Source organism: Athene noctua, chromosome Z (genome assembly GCF_965140245.1).
Source record: "Athene noctua chromosome Z, bAthNoc1.hap1.1, whole genome shotgun sequence".
Taxonomy (NCBI): Eukaryota; Metazoa; Chordata; class Aves; order Strigiformes; family Strigidae; genus Athene; species Athene noctua.
The window spans coordinates 15,511,097-15,533,073 of NC_134077.1; the positions used below are offsets into that span (position 1 = coordinate 15,511,097).

A 21,977-nucleotide genomic window follows, 5' to 3' on the forward strand; every position below is an offset into this window, starting at 1 on the left:
CTTAAATTCTATTTTGAGAGAGATACTTCCAGATGTTTTCAAGCATCCAGTACTATACCAGAAGCATTATGTAGGTAAGAATGGGTTGATCTCCTTCCAAGTGTTCTATAAAGACCTAGTTTTCTACTTTTTTTCTCTTAGTGGGAACAGGGGGTGTGGAACCAAAACAGCATGTATTCAACTGACACAGGTATCACTAGCTGCAAGCAGACTGTCTATGAGGTGAAATGCAGATACTGTCTGAACGTACTGTTCCAAGCATATATAAAGCCAGAAAGCAGTTGATAGCTACTGCAGCTCTTAGTGATGATAACTAAAAATACAATTTCCACCCATTTGCAATTCAGTAGGTACGTAGTAATCAATGCTTGTATTTCAGACGTGAATAGGATAGACACTGCTATCTGGCACCTTAGACATTAGGAAAGCTTGTAGAGCGCCCGGGTTTGCCTATTTCAGTTCTAGTCTGTTTGGCATTGTGGAAAGGATTGGAGATCATGACCTGATTGCTGGCATTACCTTGACTGTTAATGCCAGACCTTGACAGATGTTGGAGAAAGCTTGAAGACATTCTACAGGCTCAAACTTAAGAACACAGATTTTGGAGCTCAAACCTACGTAATCAGTTTTAAAATTAAAGATCTTTCTTGCCAGATACACTGATGCTTTCTGACATCTGTGATGTTTTAAGGTCTCAGCCTACATTAGTAGCCTATGGCTACTGAATTCTAATGCTTTCATTTCCTAGTCTCTCATTGATGCATGGATCTAGCAATATTGTCTAAGGAAAAAACAGAGATTAACTGTCTATTTTTGGCAGTGTCAGCTGCTGAGCACTGACTTAATCTGTAAGTGAAAGTGTAACCTTTCTCATATGTGCACAATATGGGTCATTAGTTCTTAATATCAGTTGTGTGTGCATTCAGGTATAGCAGGTCTTTAACCATAGCAATTTCCAGGCAAGTTGATAGCTGAGGTGTGTTGTGAATTAAATTCTACTGCTTAGAGTTCAGTGGTGCACTGAATGAGACTGTACCTTAATTTTTGTACACTGCAATACCTTGAGAATCCCTTCAGTATTTTTTTAAGAAATAATTTATGATAACATTTCAGAAATATTAAAAAATTAAATCTTATGTGTTCATCACAAATGTAATCTTACTATCACAATACTAAAAAAGAAGGAAAAATCACTGTTTGAACCTCTTAAATAGAGCCTGACTTCCTTTCTGAAACATATTGAACCCTGAGGGATGGATAAAACTATTTTAGGGTGTTTTGTTTCATGAGTTTGTTGACCTGCTCAGAATTCTTGGCATTCATAGGGAAGTACTTTGTATATTTCATCTAAGAGGAGAATCACAAAGAGAGTGGATTTACTCAGCCAGCAGAAATGAGTCTACATTTGTGTCAACTACAGGTGATTTCATTCTTGGATAAAATATATTTACTTCCTTAAGAAATTATCCTGTTCTACCATGTGCCCAACACCATATGCTCTTACAGTGAAACTTGAACTGATGGGATTTTGAAGAGAAAATTTCACTGAGTACTACTTGACAAAAAGACAAAATACTGACATGTTGAAGAACCCTTTGGCATGCTTGGTGTACACTATATTGCCAGTATCATCTCTCAGACAAAACGCTTGTCTTCAGTGTTTCCAGTGTTTATGCTCCCAATAGAAAATCAAAGTGTAAAAACCTAATCCAAAGGATAAAAACTTGTGATTATTCTGGTATTAACTCTATCCTTAGGGATATAGTGGTATTTCTAACAACTGCAACTGGCAAAACTACAGGTGTCTTCCAGAATTAAAATATTCATGTGAGATGGAAATGGTTGTCAATTCCAAGAAGATAAAATACCTGAAATAATACTGAACTGTTAAACAGAGAGATATTTGCATGGGTAGTTCCACTGACTGAGGAGTAATTTGAAAGTACCTCTGTTTAGATGTTAGGGGAAGGTATCTGCCATTTTCTGTGTTTTAATGGTTTGGAGTTCTGAAACAGCAGCATTGTCAACAGCAAAAGAGAGTTTACTCCTTTGTATATAGCAACCATGATAGGGAAGAACTTGAAACTTGGCATGGTTTATACCACTTACTGCTATGTCCCATAAGAAGGTATTTTTAAATATTACCAGAACTGACATTCTGTCACCTTGGACAAGTTAATCCTAGGATTAAAAAGAAACATGTAGTTCAGTTCAAATAAGTGACTTAAAAGCCCTTCCTTCCCTTTACAAGGGCTTCTGATGAGGACCTCCTAGGATGAGTGGAGCCTGTATAGTTAGCCTCTGGTAGGGTTTGTATTAATTCTTAATACAGAAAGCAAAACATGATTTTGATGATATGTGCTGCCTTTGGCTGCTAAATTTTGTTTAAAGGCAATTAAAATGTATGGAACTGGACATAATTTCTGTAAAGCTGTGTTTTGTAAGGGAGAATACCATCTCTAGTAAGGCTTCTTCCCTTCAGAAATTTTAATTCCCCGAGATGTTTATTAATGAAATACTTTATTTATTTCAAAAGCTGAAGATAATATTTTTCTTGGGTTAACTGAGGTTATAGTCTAATACACCTTTTAAAGCTACCCAGAGCTGTGAAGTGGTTTTGTCAGCCATTTGCTGATGAGCGTCTCTGAACAAGGAAAAATAATTTCAGTAGCCAGTTTAGCCTTAGGAGGGGAATGTAGCATTTTGTGGTGACTGTATACAATGAAAACATTTACAGAGCAATATCCTTGCAGATCAGTGAAACAGAAACATATCTTACCCTACTTCCACCTGTGGTTTGGTCATTCATGCTAAAGCAAATTAGTACTGCCTCAGCTGTCTTTCTGCCAGTTCATGGTAGAAACAGCAGAGTAGCCAGTGTGTCCTCAAGTGCTGTAGTTCATGACCTAAAATTTTAATCTTCATAGGTGGCTATGGGGTAGACTTACCCTACACCTCCTGGCATCTGTGCTGAGCTGTATGTAATCATCTGAATATAGTGACCTCTGACTTGCTTCTTCATTTCTAAGAGTCTCAAAGCCCTTTAATAGTAAAAAAAAAAAAATACCTTCTGACAGATTTAGTGCAGGGCTTTATCTCTGTTTTCAATGTAGTTCATGCATGAGTGAAAGAGGGGATTGTCTGTTTCCTCAGATATTCTCTGCACTGGTTTTCCTATCAGTTCTCATCAAAAGTAAAAACATTCCAGGATTTTGCTTCAGCTGAAAATACAGTTCTGGGCTTCACCCTTTGATCTGGGATATGCATCTAGGTGATCTTGCTGCACAAAGGTTATGACTCTGCTTGAAGACTTCAGAATTGTCCTGCTGTTTTTCACACCTTTTAATTGTTCTTTTTCTTTCTGATGATGGTAAGAGAACCAGAACTGTGCACAGTGTCCAAGATGGCAACATCCAGTAGATTTACCTAGTGACAATGCTGATGCATTTTGTCCTGTTTACTTCCAGTACTTTTCATTGCCACTGAACTTCTGTCTAACACTTCCACAGACCTAACTAACATTGGCCCCAAGATCTTTTCCCTGGGTAGAAAGAGCTGGCTTGGAGTATATTGTGTGTCTAAAACTGTGATTATTTTTTTCACTTTAGCTTTATTGATTCAAATTTATCTGCAGTGAAATTTACTTGCCATGTTATTGTCCCATCAGAGTCATGAGTTCCTTCTTGTGTTTTCCTTCTCCAGACAGAAACTTGTTCTAATTCTGTACTAGCGATCTGGATAGATAATTCACATTCAGGAAGTATTTCAGGAAGTGAATACTGTTATCTTTTGTTCCCTGTATCACACTCAGTGTAGTTACAGCAGTAACAATGATTCTTTATAGACAAATGTTAACACTTGAACTACATAACAGTGAAATCTTGTTTCATATTATTGTGTGATTCTGTAGGCTTAACATCTAAGTCAAGTGATCATTTTGGCATAATAGCTCTTGTTCTCATCTTTAATAAATAAATAAAATTTAAAAGTTGGTATGCCTTGTACATGGCATAGACACTAATGGCATGCAAGCCATTTCAAAATGGTTGTGCAGCCTAGGCCAGAGTTGTGAATCACTGTTCTACAGTCTTTTCTTGATACGTATGTTATGTCATATCTTCTTCGCCTCCAAAAGGGGAGCCTCTGTATATTGAATAAATAGAAATTGCACATGATATTTGACATTAAGTAATGAGACAAGGTTTTTGAAATGAACTGTGCACATTCACATTTCCTACTTTGATTTTCTTTTAAGTCCTGCTTGCTAAATATTTGTGGAGGAAAATAAAAATCCAGAAGTTACTGTTAACTTAAGTAGTTCTCTTCAGCATGGACCAGTTCACCTATCTCTTGGAATACAGATATTCACATGCATTCCAACATATATCACTTCTATTTTAATGTATAGAAAGCTTACTTGGTTACAGCTATCACAGCCTTAAAGATGTAGACTGAAGACCTTAAGAAAGATTTGGTCACCTGATTTTGTCTCTTCTAGCTATGCTTGTCTAAGTATAGCTAATACCTTCCGTACTAAGCATACATTGTCAGGGTTGTTCAGTGCTTACTCCAGAACTCTGCAAATTCTTGTTGATTAAGCATGTATGCTTCTATTTTCTGTGTATTTTTTTTCTAATAGAAAATGGTGTTAATCAGTTTATGCTGTTCATTCAGAAAATTTTGGCAGTACAGAAACTGACAGGGTACTTACTACTTTCTGCTGTCACTTGGAGAAACTCAGTAGTAAACTAAGTGTTGGGAAACTCATTACAGAAAATCACACTTTTCTATTTAGGTTTACTGAGAAGCTTTGAGGATCAGTTACTTTTCGGAAACAATTTAAGATTCATTAAAATTAATTCCCCAGAGGTTCTATTATTTGCTTGTTAAAGTTTTTGTAAAACATAGCATACATGAAACTATGTGCAATTGCACTGGCCATTTACAAGATGTTTTTCCTACTGATTGTGATGACTTTGTGTGATGCTGTCACAGTGACTAATTGCTAAGGACTTTCCAAGGGGACTTGCAGTGACCAGATTACTTGTGATCTTAGACTCAGATTTCCCATTTGATAAGACAGAAACAGCTTTCTAATAGACTATAGTTTTAATACATAAGGTATGCATCAAAGCTACTTGCTGTAAAATATGGTAGTTGAAATGTATTTTTAAAAGCGATAAATCATTAACTACATTAGCTGTTTTTCATCCATTCAAAAAAGCATTTTCCTTTGCAGAGCTGCAGGTTGTATGCAACAAAACACTTAAGAGTATTATTGAGAGCAAATGTAGAGTTCTTCAGCAACTGGGGTATTGAGTTACTGGTGACCCAGTTACATGATAAAAATAAAACTATTTCTTCTGAGGCGCTTGATATTCTAGATGAAGCATGTGAAGACAAGGTGAGCATCCTTTTCATTTTTAACCTCTTTTTGGTATGCTACTCTGGAACCTGTACCCCACCCCCTTCCCCAGTAGCAAAGTAAAAGTATGCAGGAAGCTGCTGATGGTTTCCTTTCTTGATGGTCTTCATAATAGTTTATAGACCCTCTTGCTGAAAATACTGCAGTATTAATAACAAGAAAAAATAGACTTCTGGATTATGCCTACTTTTAAGTATGAATTCAGACTAATTCAACTATTTAGATCATTATACTTTTTGTGAAATAATATATATTTAATGACAGAAGGTACCTCAAGTGGGTAATATTAGGATGAGGTTAGTGCTGTTTGATACTTCCTTTTGTGAAAAACTTGCTACTTCATTGCTGGCAGATTGTTATAATTACAGTTTTCAGAATTATATAGTGCTCAGATTCTCCTTACACATTTTTAATTATTTTAGGCCAATCTACACGCCCTTATCCAAATGAAACCAGCTCTTTCTCATCTTGGAGACAAGGGTTTGCTTCTACTCCTAAGGTAAATGTTGAGTATGCTGTTTGCCTTTATACTGTGGAAATAAATGTTTGTTTTTATTCAAATTATGTGATTTAAGTGGAGTGCTAACTGTCTGATGCTACTTTACAGATTTCTGTCCATCCCAAAGGGATTTTCGTATCTAAATGAAAGAGGTTATGTAACAAAGCAAATGGAAAAGTGGCAAAAGGTAATGCAGGGAATAAAAAGTGTGCTTGATACTAGGACAAAGACTGTAAATATGCAGGTTTAGAAGGTCAAAGATTCTTAAAAATTTTGCATATTCATGTATGTGTATTTCTAATGTTAATGCATTTATTGCCTTAGTGACTTAATGATTTTGCTGAAAAAAGTTGACAGGGACTTAGAATACCATAGCTCCTCTGTACATGTGTGCTTTTGATTTACCCCAGGCCTTTCATGCAGTTTTGATCTTTCAGCAAATATTTCAGGAGTGCATTGGCTTTCTAAAATAGGTTGTTGTGTAAGGTCCTGTCTAGAGAAGTGTGTAAAGGAATACTACTTTTCAAGATACCTGTTACCTCTGGTTGTAGCTAATTATAGTTAAATATAATGCTCATGAAGATAGAATTAGCTTATGCTTTTAGGAAGTAAATAGGAACACAAGACCATTAAGAAAAATGCATCATTGTCATGACTGGAATAAAATTCTTCATATATTACTTTGTTTTCATAGTTTGTTTTAACTGCTTGGTCTCATTCCTGTTGGCAATTTTTTTTTACTAATTTATAAGCTTTCACTTCTCTAGGAATACTGAATTGCATGGTGGTCTGAGACTATTTGGGTGAAAGTCAGATGTGAAGTATTTCCTTTTTTCCTTACCTTTTTTACAAATTCACTGAAATAATCACAGAAGAAGTCATTGACTCTGCAAATTCATTGTATGTATGAAGTGCAGTAATTTTGGTGAGCCCCACTGTGAGATCATAAAGAAATTTCAGCCTTCCTTAAGGAGCATTTAATTTACTCCTTCCTTATAAAGTACCATACTATAAAAACATAAACCAATAAATGTATCATGTCAATCCTTGTCTGCCTTCTTTTAGGAATATAACTTAAAGTATGTTGAATTGATTGAAGAACAACTTAATGAAGCACTTACAACATACCGCAAACCTGTTGATGGTGATAATTATGTTCGTCGAAGCAACCAAAGGTAAATTTGGGAAAATGCGTCTTTAGGCGTAAACTGGTGGGACAGATCAAGAGAGCTTTAAACTAGAAACTTTGGAGGAAGGGGGTATCAACAGGATTGTGGTAGGTTAGCCAAGGGTTGGCATGACATCACCTGAGGGTGGCAATGCTAGTGGGAACATTCACACCACTCCTGGGAGCACAGAGGCCTCAGTAGCATATCTGAAATGCTTGTACACCATCACACTCACTGTGAGAGACAGGATGAACTAGAAGCATTGGTCAATTCCCAGAGCTATGATATCGTTGGGATTGGCCAGACTTGATGGGATGAGTCCCACAGTTGGAGTGCTGGGATGGAGGGCTGCAGGCTGTTTGAGAGGGATAGGCAGGGCAGTTGAGGTGGAGGTGTTGCTCTGTATGTAAGGGAGAAGTTTAATTCTACAGCCCTTACAGTTAGTGAAGATGTGATTGAGAGCTTCTGGGTGAGGGTTAGTGGGGTGGAAAACAAAGGAGATGTTGTAGTGGGTGTCTGCTACTGATCACTCAGCCAGGATGTTAGCACAGATGAGTTACTCTGTAGATAATCATGAGAAATTTCTGGATTGGTAGTACTTGTGCTTGTGGGAGATTTCAACTTTCTGGACATCAACTAGGAACACCATACTGCTGTAACAAGCAGATCTTGGAAATTCCTGGAAGTTTTCAGGAGGTAAATCCTTGTCACAAGTACTCAGTGAGCCAACGAGGAAAGATGCCCTCCTAGACTTGCTATTTGTAAATAGAGAAAGACTTGTGGGAGATGTGATTGTAGGTGCCTGTCTTAGTCACAGTGATAATGAATTTGAGTTTAAAATTTTTAGTGTAATGAGAAGAAAGACAATGGAGTTGCTACCCTGGACTTGAGGAGAGCAAATTTGGGGAGATATTTAGCAGAGTACCCTGGGAATCTGCTTCTGAGGGCTTAGGACTCCATGAGTAGTGGTCAGTTTTTAAGAACCACTTTTTAAAAGCACAGGAGCAGACAATCCCGTTGTGTCATAAGTCAGGCAAGAGGGGCAGAAGACCAGCTTGGCTGAACAAGGATCTGCTTTTGGAGCTCAAGAGGTAGAACAAATTGTGTGATCTCTGGAAGCAAGGTCAGGCTTCACAGGAAGATTGTAGAGCTGTGGTTCATTTATGCAGGGAGAAGACACGAAAGGCCAAAGCTCAATTAGAGTTAAAACTGGCCAGTATGTGTCAGATAAAAAAGAAGGGCTTTAAGTATGTTAATAGCAAGAGGAGGTCTAAATAAAACATTGAACCGATATTTGTTGAAGATGGCCACCTGAGTAATAGGGATGAAGTAAAAGCAGAGGCATTAAATGCTTTTTTTTGGTCTCAGTTTTAATAATACTGATAGACCTTGGGCTACCCAGTGCCCTGCATCAGAGGACCACAAGTGTGGGAACACTGACTTTGCATTTGTGAACACTGAAATTTTAAGGGACCAACTATATCAGCTGAATGTTCACAAATCCATGGGGCCTGATGGGATTCATTCCAGAGTACTGAAGGAGCTAGTGGATGACATGGCAGGACCTCTCTCAATCATCTACCAAAGGTCTTGGGAGGCTGGGGAGGCTGGAAGCTGGAAGCTAGCCAGTGTTACTCTGATTTACAAGAAGGGGATGAGGGAAGACCCAGGAGATACAGACCTGTTAGTTTAACCTCAGCTCCTGGAAAAATTACATAGATTGTATCGGGTACGTTTGAAAGGCATTTAAAGAGTAATGCAATCATCAGGCACAGTTAACATGGGTTCACAAAGGGAAAGTGCTGTTGAAGTAATTTCATATCCTTCTGTGACAGTGTCACACACCTGGTGGATGAAGTGGTGGATGTCGTTTTTCTGAATTTTAGTAAGGCTTTTGATACTGTCTCTCACCACATCCTTCTGATCAAGTTGTCCAGCTGTGGGATGAGTGGGTTCAGCGTGTGCTGGGTGAAGAACTGGCTGAAGGGCAGAGCACAAAGGGTTGTGGTGAATGGGGCTACATCTGGCTGGTGACCAGTCACCGGAGGTGTTCCTCAGGCTCAATTCTACATTCTGTTCATTCAGGCTCAATTCTACATTCTGTTCAATGTATTTATCAACGATCTGGATGCAGGAGTTGAATGCACCATTAGCAAGTTTGCTGATGATCCAGACTGGGAGGTGCTGTTGACTCTCTTGAGGGACAAGAGGCCTTGCAGAGGGATCTAGATAGATTGAAGCATTGGGCAGTGATTAATGGGATGAAATTTAGCAAGTCTAAATGCTGGACTCTGCACCTGGGATGGAATAATGTGTAAACTGGGAGAGGAGTGGCTGGAGAGCAGCCCTGCAGAAAGGGATTGCTAGTCAACAGCAGGCTCAGTGTGAGTCAACAGTGTGCCCTGGCAGCCAAGAGGGCAAACCACATCCTGGAGTGCATCACACTCAGCATGACCAGCCGATCAAGAGAGGTGATGTGCTGTATTCAGTGTTGGTGTGGCCTCACCTTGAGTTCTGGGCCGCACAATTTAAGAAGGATGTTGATGTTAATGGACTTAAATGCGTCCAGAGAAGGGCAACAAAACTGGTGAAAAAGCTTGAAGGCATGTCCTGTGAGGAGCAGCTGAAGACTCTGGACTACTTTGGAGAAATGAAGGCTGAGGGGCAACTTCATTGCTCTCTACAGCTTCCTGGGGAAGTGGAGAGGGAAATGTTGATCTCTTCTCCCTGGAATTGAGTGATGGGACACAGGGGAATGAATCAAAGGTGCTTCAGGGGAGGTTCAGTCTAAGTACTAGGAAACAATTATTTACCGAAGGGTGGTCAAACACTGGAAAGGGCTTTCTAGAGAGATGATCCATGGCCCAAGCCTGTCAGTGTTCAAAAGACATTTGAACAATGCCCTTAGTAACAGTCTTAACTTTTGGTCAGCCCTGAGTTGGTCAGGCAGTTGGACTAGATGATCACTGTAGGTCCCTTCCAACTGAAATACTCTATTGTGTCCTAAATTCCACAAAAGAATCCTTCATATAAAAAAACCTCAAGAATAACTCATTGCATTACACTGTAATTTATTTTAAAAGAATATGTCAGAATCTCTGGGAAAGCATATGATTTCTTTTCTGCCAGATTACAGCGACCACACGTCTACCTGCCAGTTCATCTTTATGGCCAACTGGTGCACCATAAAACAGGCTGTCATTTATTGGAGTCTCAGGTGAGGATAATAATTGTTTATAACTTGAAAGATTTTCGAGTACTGTAATCCTTTTTAAATACATTTTAAAGGAGAAGACATTTAAACCGTCATTGCAAAGTAAGTTGATAATGAAAGTCTTAAGTTATGTGGGACCAAAAAGTTTTGAAGACATTCTTTGCCATCTAGTCTCATGTAAAATTCCTTCCTGATACGGAAATAACAGAAAAATACCTTGCAACATTTTTCTTAAAATAGCTAGCAAAATCTTAAGATGGAGAGCAACTTGCCAAGAGAAGTGTTTTTTCAATCTGTGAGTGAATTATATATTGATAAGTAAAACTGAGCCTGTCCTTTTGTACGTACAAAACCATGGAGAATAAAATATTCCTTCTAGTATCCTGAAAAGCTAAGAAAACAAACCCTAAGCCAGTAAGCCAGGTCATAGTTGCTTAAATTTCACTTTCAATGTGGGTTTGCAAGATGATGTAATAAATTCAATACAGTAGTTGAAAAGTCAAGAGAAAGTTATATATTACAGTGTGTTAGTCTGATTAGTCTGTTATCTTTATAAAATCTGATCAACTTGATGCAGTCAGTGCTTACATGAAAACTTTCTGCTTGCATTTCCACTGCTGTTAATTTATGCATATTATTCCAGAACTACCACTGTTCATTTTAGGGTGTACACTTTAAATTAGTGCTTTGTCTTTTATTAAAAATGCAAGAGAACCTGTCTGAGGTTGTCTTTTCACTTTCAACTAAGGCTTTGTTTTTTTCTTCTGTTTTTCTCTTTCAGAGTATTGTTACAGATCTAAGTTACACTGTTCGTTCCCCAATGCTGGATAAGTGGGAAGGAATTAAGCAGCTGAAAGCAGCCCTTTGGGCCTTGGTTAGTAATAGATTTACAAACTTTCTGCAGTTGTTTGAGTTATGTTATGACTCTTGATTCTGAAATAACTAAGCAAAATCCCATAAAATCATTAATCAGGGGTTTTGTCGTAAAATGTGTGTAATTTTTTCAAGTTGATGTTCTGTACCTTAACTGGACTTTCAGTTGAAAATGGTTCACTGCACCCAAATCTCTGCTTTGGGAAGATGTGGCTTGAAACTGTACTACCAACAAACAAAAATGTTGAAAACTTTACACTGATAGTGCTGCAGATCACACCAGAATCAAAACTTACTTGGCAAACTTTTATTCCAGGGCAATATTGGATCATCAAATTGGGGTCTTAACTTGCTACAGGAGGAGAATGTAATTCCTGACATAATGGCACTTGCCCAACATTGTGAGGTTCTCTCTGTTAGAGGGTATGTGTATCTGATTTATACATAAAATTTACAGATAGTTGTTGCCATAGGTTTTCAAATAGCCTTATCTAATTTACATTAACATAGTTTTGCACTTGGAAATCAGTTATTAAATATTACTAGTGACTGAGTTATCAGTCTGTCCTATACAGTGGCAAAATTATATAGGAAGTCTGAAAGAACATGTAGTAAGCAAATGAAACCTATGAAAATATATACTACTTTTCTCCTTTTTTAAAAAACAATTGAAATATTTGCTACTTATCTGTTAGAAGCAATTTGTTATTCCATCATTTTTATTCACTTACCTTTTTTTGAATTTAGAAAAATGTAACTTGGTCTTTTGCCTAATACTGCTACTGCATTAATGTTTGTCCTTTTATCTTTTTTTTTAAAAAAGTAATTTTCTGTTTTATGTAATTATTTTTTATTTTTACATAGCATATTTTTCTCATTTCTCAAGCTTCCATTGATTTACAAATAAAAATTAACAAAAAGCTACTTGGCAGTTTTAGAACTGTTTCCTTTCATAAGATAAATAAGTTTAGTTAAATTAGATGCTATTATTGTTGCTCTTTTTTTTATATATACATTAAATACAGAACCTGTGTCTACGTGCTTGGTCTAATAGCCAAAACTAAACAAGGATGTGACATTTTGAAGCATCACAACTGGGATGCAGTGAGACACAGTCGTAGACAGCCTTGGCCAGTGGTCCCTGATGACATGGAGCAGCTCTGCAATGAACTTTCTTCTATACCCAGCACTCTTAGCTTGAACTCTGAGTCCACCAGTTCTAGGCATAACAGTGAAAGTGAATCTGCTCCTTCAAGTAAGTAACAACAAAACAAAAAACCCACCACAAAACAGCATTTTGGTGTTCTTACCAACTTTTTGGCAGGATAAAGTACAGGCAAATTATGTCAAGGTGTTATTGCAGGAAATAAGAGTGCAGGCAAGGGGACAGTTACATGCATTCAAAGAGATGTAGACAAGTGAGAGGATAGAGAAGAGTGTCTTAGCTTTACATTTGGTGTAGGAGTAAGAAAGTTTAACATCAGGGTAAGTTACTACTTTTTATGTCAAGTCATGGCAGCTTGCTGTAATACCTTGCAGAAATCTCCATGCTTAGGTATAAAGATACATTTACTTGGTTGTTCTCAAAGGAATATTCTAGAATATAAATACATATATTCTGTGTGTATATACACACACACACACAGAGTATTGCTGTATTTAAATTCTTGTATATTGTGATCATCTAATACATTTTAATTTTGCTATGGTTATTTGGAATTTAAATCTGGAAATACACAATATTTAGATATCATGAAAAGAGAGTGTTAGTTGTAATCCTAGTAGCTGGATATTTGCACTGAAATAAGGTAGTGGGGCTTTTCTTTTGAAGCAGTGAGACCTTCAGCTCAGGTACTCTTCAAGGTACTTAATTTACAATACTAGTTGTCGAGAAAAAAAAATCTTTAATTAAAGTTGCAGTAAATTGCATAGTGTCCTACTTTTGACTTCTATATAATTGTTTACTTTTTTGCAACATAGTTTATACACTGTGAAGAAATGTCCATTTTCAGTGACAGAGTCTCATATAATTTCAGGCATGTTCATCATGGAGGATGACCGTTTCGGTAGTACTTCCACTAGTACGTTTTTCCTAAATATTACTGAAGATTCAGAACAAATATTTTATGACAGACCTGGCCCTTCAAAGGATAAAGACCGTAGTCCCTTTCCTTTCTTTTCCTCTAGTAGACTTGTGAAAAATCGCTTTCTAAACTCTCTTACTCTGCCTAATAAAAAACACAGAAGTAGCAGTGATCCAAAAGGAGGAAAGCTGACATCATCTGACAGTAAATCAGGTCTGAGACGAAATCGTACAGTAACAGAACCTTCCAGTAGCATAGACTTTCCTGCTGTGGAAGAATTCAACCCTGTTTTCAGAGTTCCTAAAATCCAGACTTTACGATTAGAAACTTCTTTTGTTGGAAGTAAGCACATGGAAGATACAGATAGTACCCCAAGTATTGGAGAAAATGATCTGAAGCTGCCAAAAGGTCTTGGAAATGAAATTCACCGGGAAAACACAAGCAGAGAAAGGCTAATAGGAGATGGTACTACACAAACACATTTCAAGAGTCGTAGCTTAAGTTTTAATACAGATACCACAACAAGTGGCATAAGCTCAATGAGCTCTAGCCCTTCAAGGGAGACCGTAGGTGTGGACACTACAAATGTAGATACTGACTGCGGAAGTTTGAGTACTGTGGTAAGCACAAAAACAGTCAAACCAAGTCACTGCTCAACACCACAGTCTAACCACTTGCCTCTCTCAAAATCCAACTCTGTATCCCTGGTACCGCCAGGGTCCTCTCATACACTTCCTCGAAGAGCCCAGTCTCTTAAAGCTCCTTCTCTTGCTATGATAAAAAGTCTCGCTGACTATAATTTTAGCTACACAAGTTCTCGAGATGCCTTTGGCTATGCTACACTAAAACGCTTACAACAGCAGAGGATGCATCCTTCACTGTCTCACTCAGAAGCCCTAGCATCTCCAGCAAAGGATGTGCTGTTTACTGACACTATCACCATGAAGTCTGGAAGCCTGGATTCTCGGCTAACCCCAAGCCGGTAAGAGATTATTATGTGCTCATTTCTTACTTCAGAACTGTAAGAACAATTAAATAAGAAAAGTATTTTTTCCAACTTCACCTAAAAGTGACAGTTGTTGCAGGATGATTCATAATGTCAATGAAAGCAGTATCCATATTAGGAGAATAAAACAATAGGATGAGAATTCTCAACTTTCTCAGTACTGTCAGGGAAGTGCAGCTTTCATAGCTGTGCTCAGTGCCTTTAGTGTTGTTAGGGACAAAGGGAATGCTTCCTTTTATTACATTTGCTTCTTATTTCACCTTTTTAGTATTTAAATGGAATTACGCTGCTAACATTACTGAAGTTGCAATCACACCCAATTGCCTATGTAGTTAGAACTATATTTCAGAAGAGGATTTTCTTTATGTCACTTGGTGAGGTTTTAGGACAGGGATTAAGTATAGCCAGTATGCTGTATTCGTGTTCACTGTGGCATTGAGGACAGTGATGTGGTACTGATACCACTGATAGGAATGTAAGTTTGGCTTCTTTGCTACAACAAAAATTTTACTCATAGCGTTTATTTTTAGGTGGCAGAGTCACCTCTTTATTTTTGAGTAATATTAGATGTTCTGTAGACTAATTGGATAGTTATTTAAGGTATCTGGTTCATGACATTGACACTGTTCCCAGCAGCTACAGTCAATGTTTAACAGCTTTCTCCTAAAAGCTCTACTACGAAGCTTTTCCTTTCAAGTCACCTTTAGCTAGTGCACTGGATTTTCTCATTACTATTGAAAGGGAAAAGACACTTTCTATTTCTGTTCTTACCTAAATACCCCCTCTCATGTGAGAGAAAGGGGAGAAGCTACCAGTACATTAGTCATCTGCTTACTGAACAGAACAGTAAGTGCCCAATCCCTCAACTGCACTCCACACACCCAGCTGAGTGTGTATATAGTGCCTGTTTATGCATTTTTGTTTGTATTTTCACATGATTCTGCAAAGAAGCCATAAAAGATAAGTTTTGTTCCCTTTGTTAGTTAGAACTAGACTGAGCGTGCTGATTAAATTAAGGATGATTCGGGAGTTACCATGCACTCCTGGAAATCAGAAGTTCTGTTCCTTGCTCTGTCACTGGCTTCCTGTGCTAATTCTGGAAAAAAATTAGTGTCATTTCAGTGGCGGTACAGGTTCTGTTGTGGCTATACTAATGTACTATTCCTTGCAGTCATGCCCTTGATATGCAAAGCAGCCTTGTTGCAGTGGACTTTCAACTTGAGAATCTCTATGCAGTGTAATACTAACTGTATTCCTAGTGCTTAGGTGTTCATGATCTCTTGTATTGGTGGTTGGGCTCAAGGATTTGAGATGACCCGTTTAACATTGAACTGAAATGGCTGGAGTGCTCGTATTTTTGAGAAGGTTGAAAAGTTGCAGACATGCATCTTACAAGAGATTGTCAGATTGTGTTGGTTACTAACAAAACTGATTGGAAAGACTATGATGTAACTCGTATATGTGTTTTTCTTACTCATTACAGCTGAGTGTCTGCACTGACCAATTGTGGTCCTTTTAATTTCAGTGTGTGTTATAATTTCCAGCTAAATATTGTCCTTAACTGCTAAGTAATAAATTGGAAAGAAATACTCACTTTTTTGTCTGCCAAGGCTATTTTTCTGTTAGTCTTCAGAAAAATTTCTTTGATTCATGCCTCATTGACAAATGCATGTGTTCATAGCAACTAGCAGCGTTAAATTGATTTTTGTGATGTTTCTAGTTGGTTTTGTTCAAAAGGTTGAAAAACTTATTTCTTTGCATAAACTATTTTGTGGGGCTGAATTTTCCACCTTTTGTCTTTAAAGACCAAAAATGTTAATGTGCATGTCTCACATGGCATGACTCTCACCTTACCACCTGTAAACATGCTTTGCAACTGGTAATTCTGGGGCTTTTATAATCATAGAATCATTTAGATTGGAAAAGACCTTTAAGATCAAGTCTGTAAACCTAACACTGCCAAGTCCACCACTGAACCATGTCCCTAAGTGCTGCATCTGCATGTCTGTTAAATACCTCCAGGGAATGGTGACTCAACCACTTCCCTTCGAAGCTGGTTCCAATGCTTGACAACCCTTTCAGTGAAATTTTTCCAGATATCCAACCTAAACCTTCCATGGTGCAACTTGAGGCCATTTCCTCTCATCCTTTTGAAGTATAGCTTGACTTTTATTTAAGTCCATTGCTACTGTCATTAGCATTGGTCAGAATTAGTAGCAAGCAAACTATTGATAGCATATGATTTGTGTTCTGCACATTTCCATCACATAATAATGTCTTGAACTTACATGGTCAAACCTTGATAATTTAATTTTATCTCAGTATAAATCTGTTAACTGTTAGGGATAAGCAGACCATCAAAGAAATCATCAAAATCACAAAACATCATCTAAATAATCTAAAATCATTAATCATCTAAACCAAAAAATGATAGAAAATTATTTCTAAGGCAGAAAGTCAAGAAATCAAATGTTTACTGTACTTTACCTCCTAATGTATAATAATTTGCAGTAACGTAATTAAAATTTACTGTTCCTGAAGTGTGTCTCTTTTTTACTCAGAAGCTTCAATCTACTACATACAGACCATATACATAAGTTGATTAGCAGAAAAAATTAATAGGTTTTTATCTTCAAGTAGAAGAAAAATGACAGATGTTCAAATGTAAAATTTCCATCATCAGGACTGTTATCAGCACTGAGGAATTATTCTCCAGTCTCCTCTCTCTTGTCTTATTTTCCCAACTTAATATTTTTTTGTTCCTTGGGCTGCCTGTCACAGTCAGCTCTGCTTGTTGCCTAGGTTCAGATTTGTTCTTTGTGCATTCACGTTGAGCAAATTCTTCCTCCATGCTTGGGTGAACTAATGGGTGGCTCCTTTAGAGTACAGGAAAAAAATGTTCCTTGCTTGTATCACTGGTACATGGTAGGCTCAAGATTCGCATTTGCAGGCATGTGCCTGCTCAGCTTGGAGTTTGTGAATATCCAGGGAAGGTACGTTCAGTTGGTAGGTACATTTCAAAAGGAGATAGTTAACAATTCAAAAGCCTGCATCTTTACTGACCATATCTGGGCTGTAAAACCTTGAAACCTGGTAAGTTGGAGAAAATTGGTGGTTTTGCAGGGTTGACAGCCCCTCCAGCAGAAGTTCCATCCTGCTGTCTTTCAAGTCCCTGTCCCAGGACTTCCAAAGAAAAAATTTTCACCTGAGGAACAGCCAAACCATGCAATACGAGACAGAAAAAAGTAATAAGCCTATAGCTGTAGTTTGACAGAGTAAGAAGCTCTTGGTTCTGTAATGGGAAGATGAGGATAGTCTGTGTCAGCAGTTGTTCTTACTTTTAATGTGCTAGAATGGGAGATTTACCAAGATTGTGATTTATTATTTCAATGTTACAGGTTCATGAAAGCTTTAAGTTATGCTTCATTAGATAAAGAAGATTTATTAAGTCCTATTAACCAAAACACACTTCAGCGTTCCTCTTCGGTTCGCTCCATGGTTTCTAATGCTACATATGGTAGCTCTGATGATTACATTGGCCTTGCTCTTCCAGTGGATATCAATGAAATCTTTCAGGTATGTATGTGATAACATAGTGGGTTTATTTGCATTTTCATACTGAAAGGTAGTCAACTGTTGCATTTTCATCAGAATAGATTAGATCTAGAGAAATGAGGAAAAACATGGTACTTCCAAGGAAAGCATTTTGGAGAACAAGAATTTCTTTCCTAACCCCATTTACAGAAAATCACTAGTGTGTATTGTTGTATTATTAGGCAAGGAAGACACAGACTAGGTTAGAGTGTTGAACAGTAGCAGCATAAATATGCTGTTGTAAGATTTTTAGTTGACAGCTAGCTTTTATACTAAAGTTAGGATAGTATGTGGGCATACTACTTCTAGCCAGCTATTGATAGTCAGCAGTAAATGTTGTGCATAATTGCACAGTTAATTTCCGGCTACTGTGATCTTGATTAACTACCCCTTTATTTGTGTACATATAGCATCATAGCATTAAATTATATTGTCTTTCCTTAATCTCACAAAAAAATATATTTACATTAAAACAGGCTGTTTTAAGTGTCTTATCAATTGCCTTGCTCTTTTTAGTTGGTTTAAGAAATATTTTCATCTAGCAAACTGATGCATCACAGGGTTTAATATTCTGTTAATTATTCAAAAGAGAACATGATCTGTGTCAGAGGTAAATCAGTGGGCTTCCTTATCTTTAGTATTTCAAACCTAAATTACTTTTTAGCATTTCAAACCTAAATTACTCTTTCACTAATTCAAAATATTACTAAAGCTAGAGCAAAGGCAAGATTTTCCATCATACCTGCTTCTGTTCCCCTTCATGAAATAACTGCTTTTTCTTTCTCCTTCACAGTCTTTGTGTTATATTTATGTTGCCTCATTTCTTCTCTCAACTCTTTTTGTAGAGTTGAGACACATGTCAATTCTATGTCATTTTACAGGCAAAACTTTAGATGTCCTGGGTGTTTTTGCACTGCCCTCCCAAGATCTCGAGAGTGATCATGGACAGATCATTAAAAGCCACTTCTGGATCCCTGATTTCCTTACAGCCTGTCACCACTGTTTTAACATTCACTGACTGTTCATAAGCCTTCTTAATAAGTGTTCATTCACAAATGCATGTTTTTCTCATTGGCTTTTCTTTAATACTCAGGAGCCCATTCTTAATTTCCTCTTCTAATTAGAACTTTTTCCTGAAGTAAAAAATGGACAACACTTCATTTCCTCATAAATCTGTTTGTCCTTTGTATATTATTGTCAGCTGTACTAGTATTAATTTTCACATGAATATTCCAGGTAAAGGAAACTCCGTATTTCCAGAAGAAAACCACACCCCCATTTGATGACCGTGGAGCTAGAGTCTTTGCACCTGATTCAGGCGGTACTGTTTTTGTCCTACCTTTCTGTTGTTTATTTGTTCATCTGGTGGTGTGGGGTGTATTTGTTAATTTTTCTTCACAGAGAAGGCTATTAATAGTTGTTGAGAGGTGTGTTCTGGATTCAGGGCCATTAATTCCCTGGTTACTTAGTTTTAGATAATATGGTATTGCTTCAGAGCAGCATGAGCTTGATCCTGCTCTTACAAATGGAGGAAGAAGTCTACATGTCTTTGATTATAATATCAGCTAATGCTAATCAAAGACTGTATTAAAGAAATTAGCAAAATTTAAGCTAAGATAAAATATGTATGCCACATATTAAGGTGTTAATTCTGACTTCCCTTTGATTACACATTAATTTATAAGAACCAATAAAGGTATTAGGTATGTATTTCAGAAAGTAAATTTTCTCTGTCTGTGATGTTCCCATGACAGTTCATGAGCAGAAGTGATGGCACGTAGTACAAGAGACTTGCAAGTGCTTCATAATGCCTGGCTTGTTCTGGAATGCACTTTCTTTTTACTCCAGAGTAGTCAGAAATCTGTAGGGGGGCAGTATACCTTTTCAGTAGGACAACTAAAAAAAAAAAAAAAAATTTTGGAACTGGTCCTAAAGTAGTATAAGATAGCTGTTGTCTTGCCTCTTAGTTAACTGGAACTTTATTGCAAGCACTTTGATCGTCCAAATAGATACACTTACTGATTTTTTTCTTTTGTGTTGTTAATGTAATATATAAAACAGATTTTCCTGAAAGTGTGTTTCTTTAGTTTACCAAGTTTCAATGTAAGGTAACTTTTGTTCAAAATTGTATTTGTTGGTATTTTCTACCCAGGGAAGAGCATGTCACTAAAGTGTCTTCATCTTATTTCTGCACTGTTGATATAATGTCAGGATTTACCACATGACTTCTTAAAGTATGTGTGTAGAGTTTGTGTGTTTAGAGGTTGAATTTTGTCCTTTTAAATGTTTTGTTATATATGATAAGCCAAGATTAAAATGTGATGTCTGTTTCCCAAATGCTAACAATATTGGGAGCTTAACCACTCAAAAAAAAGTTTCTACATCTTCATACACACATCTTCCCCAGCCTTAAAATGCTTAATTAGAGAAATTTAATTGAAATAATATTGGTTACTTGGTTTTGGGTTTTTCTCATGTCTAACTGCTTATCTACAGGTCTTCCATCGGGTACAAGTGATGTTGTCAAAAGCCCTTTTCAGATGCTCCGACAGCAGATAAGTCTCACAGAAATAATGAATACTAGCCGTTCAGATGCCTCTCAGTTTCTAGAAAATACAGAGGATACAGGCCTACAGGAGCACACAGATGAGAACTGCCTTTACTGTGTCTGTATTCAAATACTGGGTTATCAGCCAAACAACAAAGTGAACTCTTCATATAGTCGTACAGGTTAGTGTTCCTTGTGGGAAAGTATGATAAAACTGAATAAAAATACTAGATTTTGTTCATTTAAAAAAATTATTAATCCATAAGGCTCTTTAATTATTCTCTATAATAACCTCACTGTGCAATCAGTGGTATTTCTATGGTCATTTCCAGCTTTTTGGTTCCTGGTGGTGTTAGTATGACTAGGTGCCTGCACATTTTTTTAAATATTTCTAAGATCTTATCAAAATACAAAATTTGAAACCTTATTTAGTACTTAATATCCATGTCCTGAAAACTGATGCTTGCTGTCAAACTAATGAAAACTGACTTCAAAGCAAGTCTACCATAAAACAAACAAAAGGGATTGGAGGAGTCTGTTGAAGTTGAGCTGAAGTTTCTGGGATTTAGTAATTTTCCTTTGTATTTTGTGATTCAGAGCAGATTCAGAATTATTTTTTCCTAACCTTGTCTGCAGATCTTGCAGTTACATGCTTTTTTGCAATGTCTGTCATGAAAAGGTAATCCAGTAATGGATGCTTAGTAGGAATCCTCACCATCTTACAACAGTATTATGCATTCAGCTGGTAGCACTGAGTACTCTTGTCCAGGGGGATGGTATACAAAATGAGGAGAGGCCCTGAGAGCTGAGTTTCAGCTCAAGTTCGGTATTGAGAAAGGGTGGCAACTAAAATCTCAACTGTAGTCTTCAAATAGGATAAGGGGATTATAGGTGTGGCAGAGCCAGGCTCTTGTCAGAGGCACTCAGCCAAAGGATGAGAGGCCACAAACACATGCTGTAGGAATAGAAATTCCAGTTGTACATAAGTCGTATTCTTTGCGGTGTAACGTAATCTCATTGTGAGGTGAACCCTTTTTTGAGCCAGGGGTTGAACTGAGGTGATTTCCAGGATTCCCTTCAGACATGTTTTTTGTGGTTCTATTAACTACACAACAATTAAAAGCTTGGGGTTTGTATTCATCTCTTTCAATCCAAAATGCCAAAGTCTGTGGACTCCCAGAGGAATCCTACTTGTCACATCTTTCTGTTGATGAAGTGAGAGCCCTTTCTGCAACACCTGGGATGACTGTATGAAGGAAAAAAAATCTGCATATGCAAGAGCTTCTTTATTATGTCCCGTAAAATAGAGCATGGATATATCAATAAGAGCTCTATGTATGATGACAGTTTTTAGGCTTTCATTGGTGTCTTAAGAGTTGATTATTTTCACCCAAGTATTTTAAGATTCAAAAAAAAGGTGATTTTTTTTTTTTAGACATTTTTAGTGTGATTTGTCCAGAATCCACCTTGTAGTTTCTATCTGGTTTATATGCACAGTACTTAATGCATCAGTGTCTTGCATGCTTACTGTTGTTGAAAAATAAGAAAAGCATTTGAAGTCAGGA

The 21,977-nt window shown here is 37.2% G+C and overlaps 1 protein-coding gene across 1 annotated transcript in view; it reads left to right on the plus strand.

The window, feature by feature from the left end:
- The window catches only part of RICTOR (RPTOR independent companion of MTOR complex 2), a 91,431-nt gene that overhangs the window by 62,432 nt on the left and 7,022 nt on the right, over window positions 1–21,977 (plus strand). Inside the window, exons 23-34 of the mRNA XM_074932779.1 lie at window positions 5,240–5,404; window positions 5,848–5,924; window positions 6,033–6,111; window positions 6,990–7,099; window positions 10,223–10,310; window positions 11,089–11,181; window positions 11,497–11,603; window positions 12,206–12,435; window positions 13,217–14,246; window positions 17,669–17,846; window positions 19,101–19,185; window positions 20,361–20,594. Of these exons, the coding sequence (XP_074788880.1) occupies window positions 5,240–5,404; window positions 5,848–5,924; window positions 6,033–6,111; window positions 6,990–7,099; window positions 10,223–10,310; window positions 11,089–11,181; window positions 11,497–11,603; window positions 12,206–12,435; window positions 13,217–14,246; window positions 17,669–17,846; window positions 19,101–19,185; window positions 20,361–20,594 (2,476 nt within the window). The remainder of the gene's footprint in view (window positions 1–5,239; window positions 5,405–5,847; window positions 5,925–6,032; window positions 6,112–6,989; window positions 7,100–10,222; window positions 10,311–11,088; window positions 11,182–11,496; window positions 11,604–12,205; window positions 12,436–13,216; window positions 14,247–17,668; window positions 17,847–19,100; window positions 19,186–20,360; window positions 20,595–21,977) is intronic.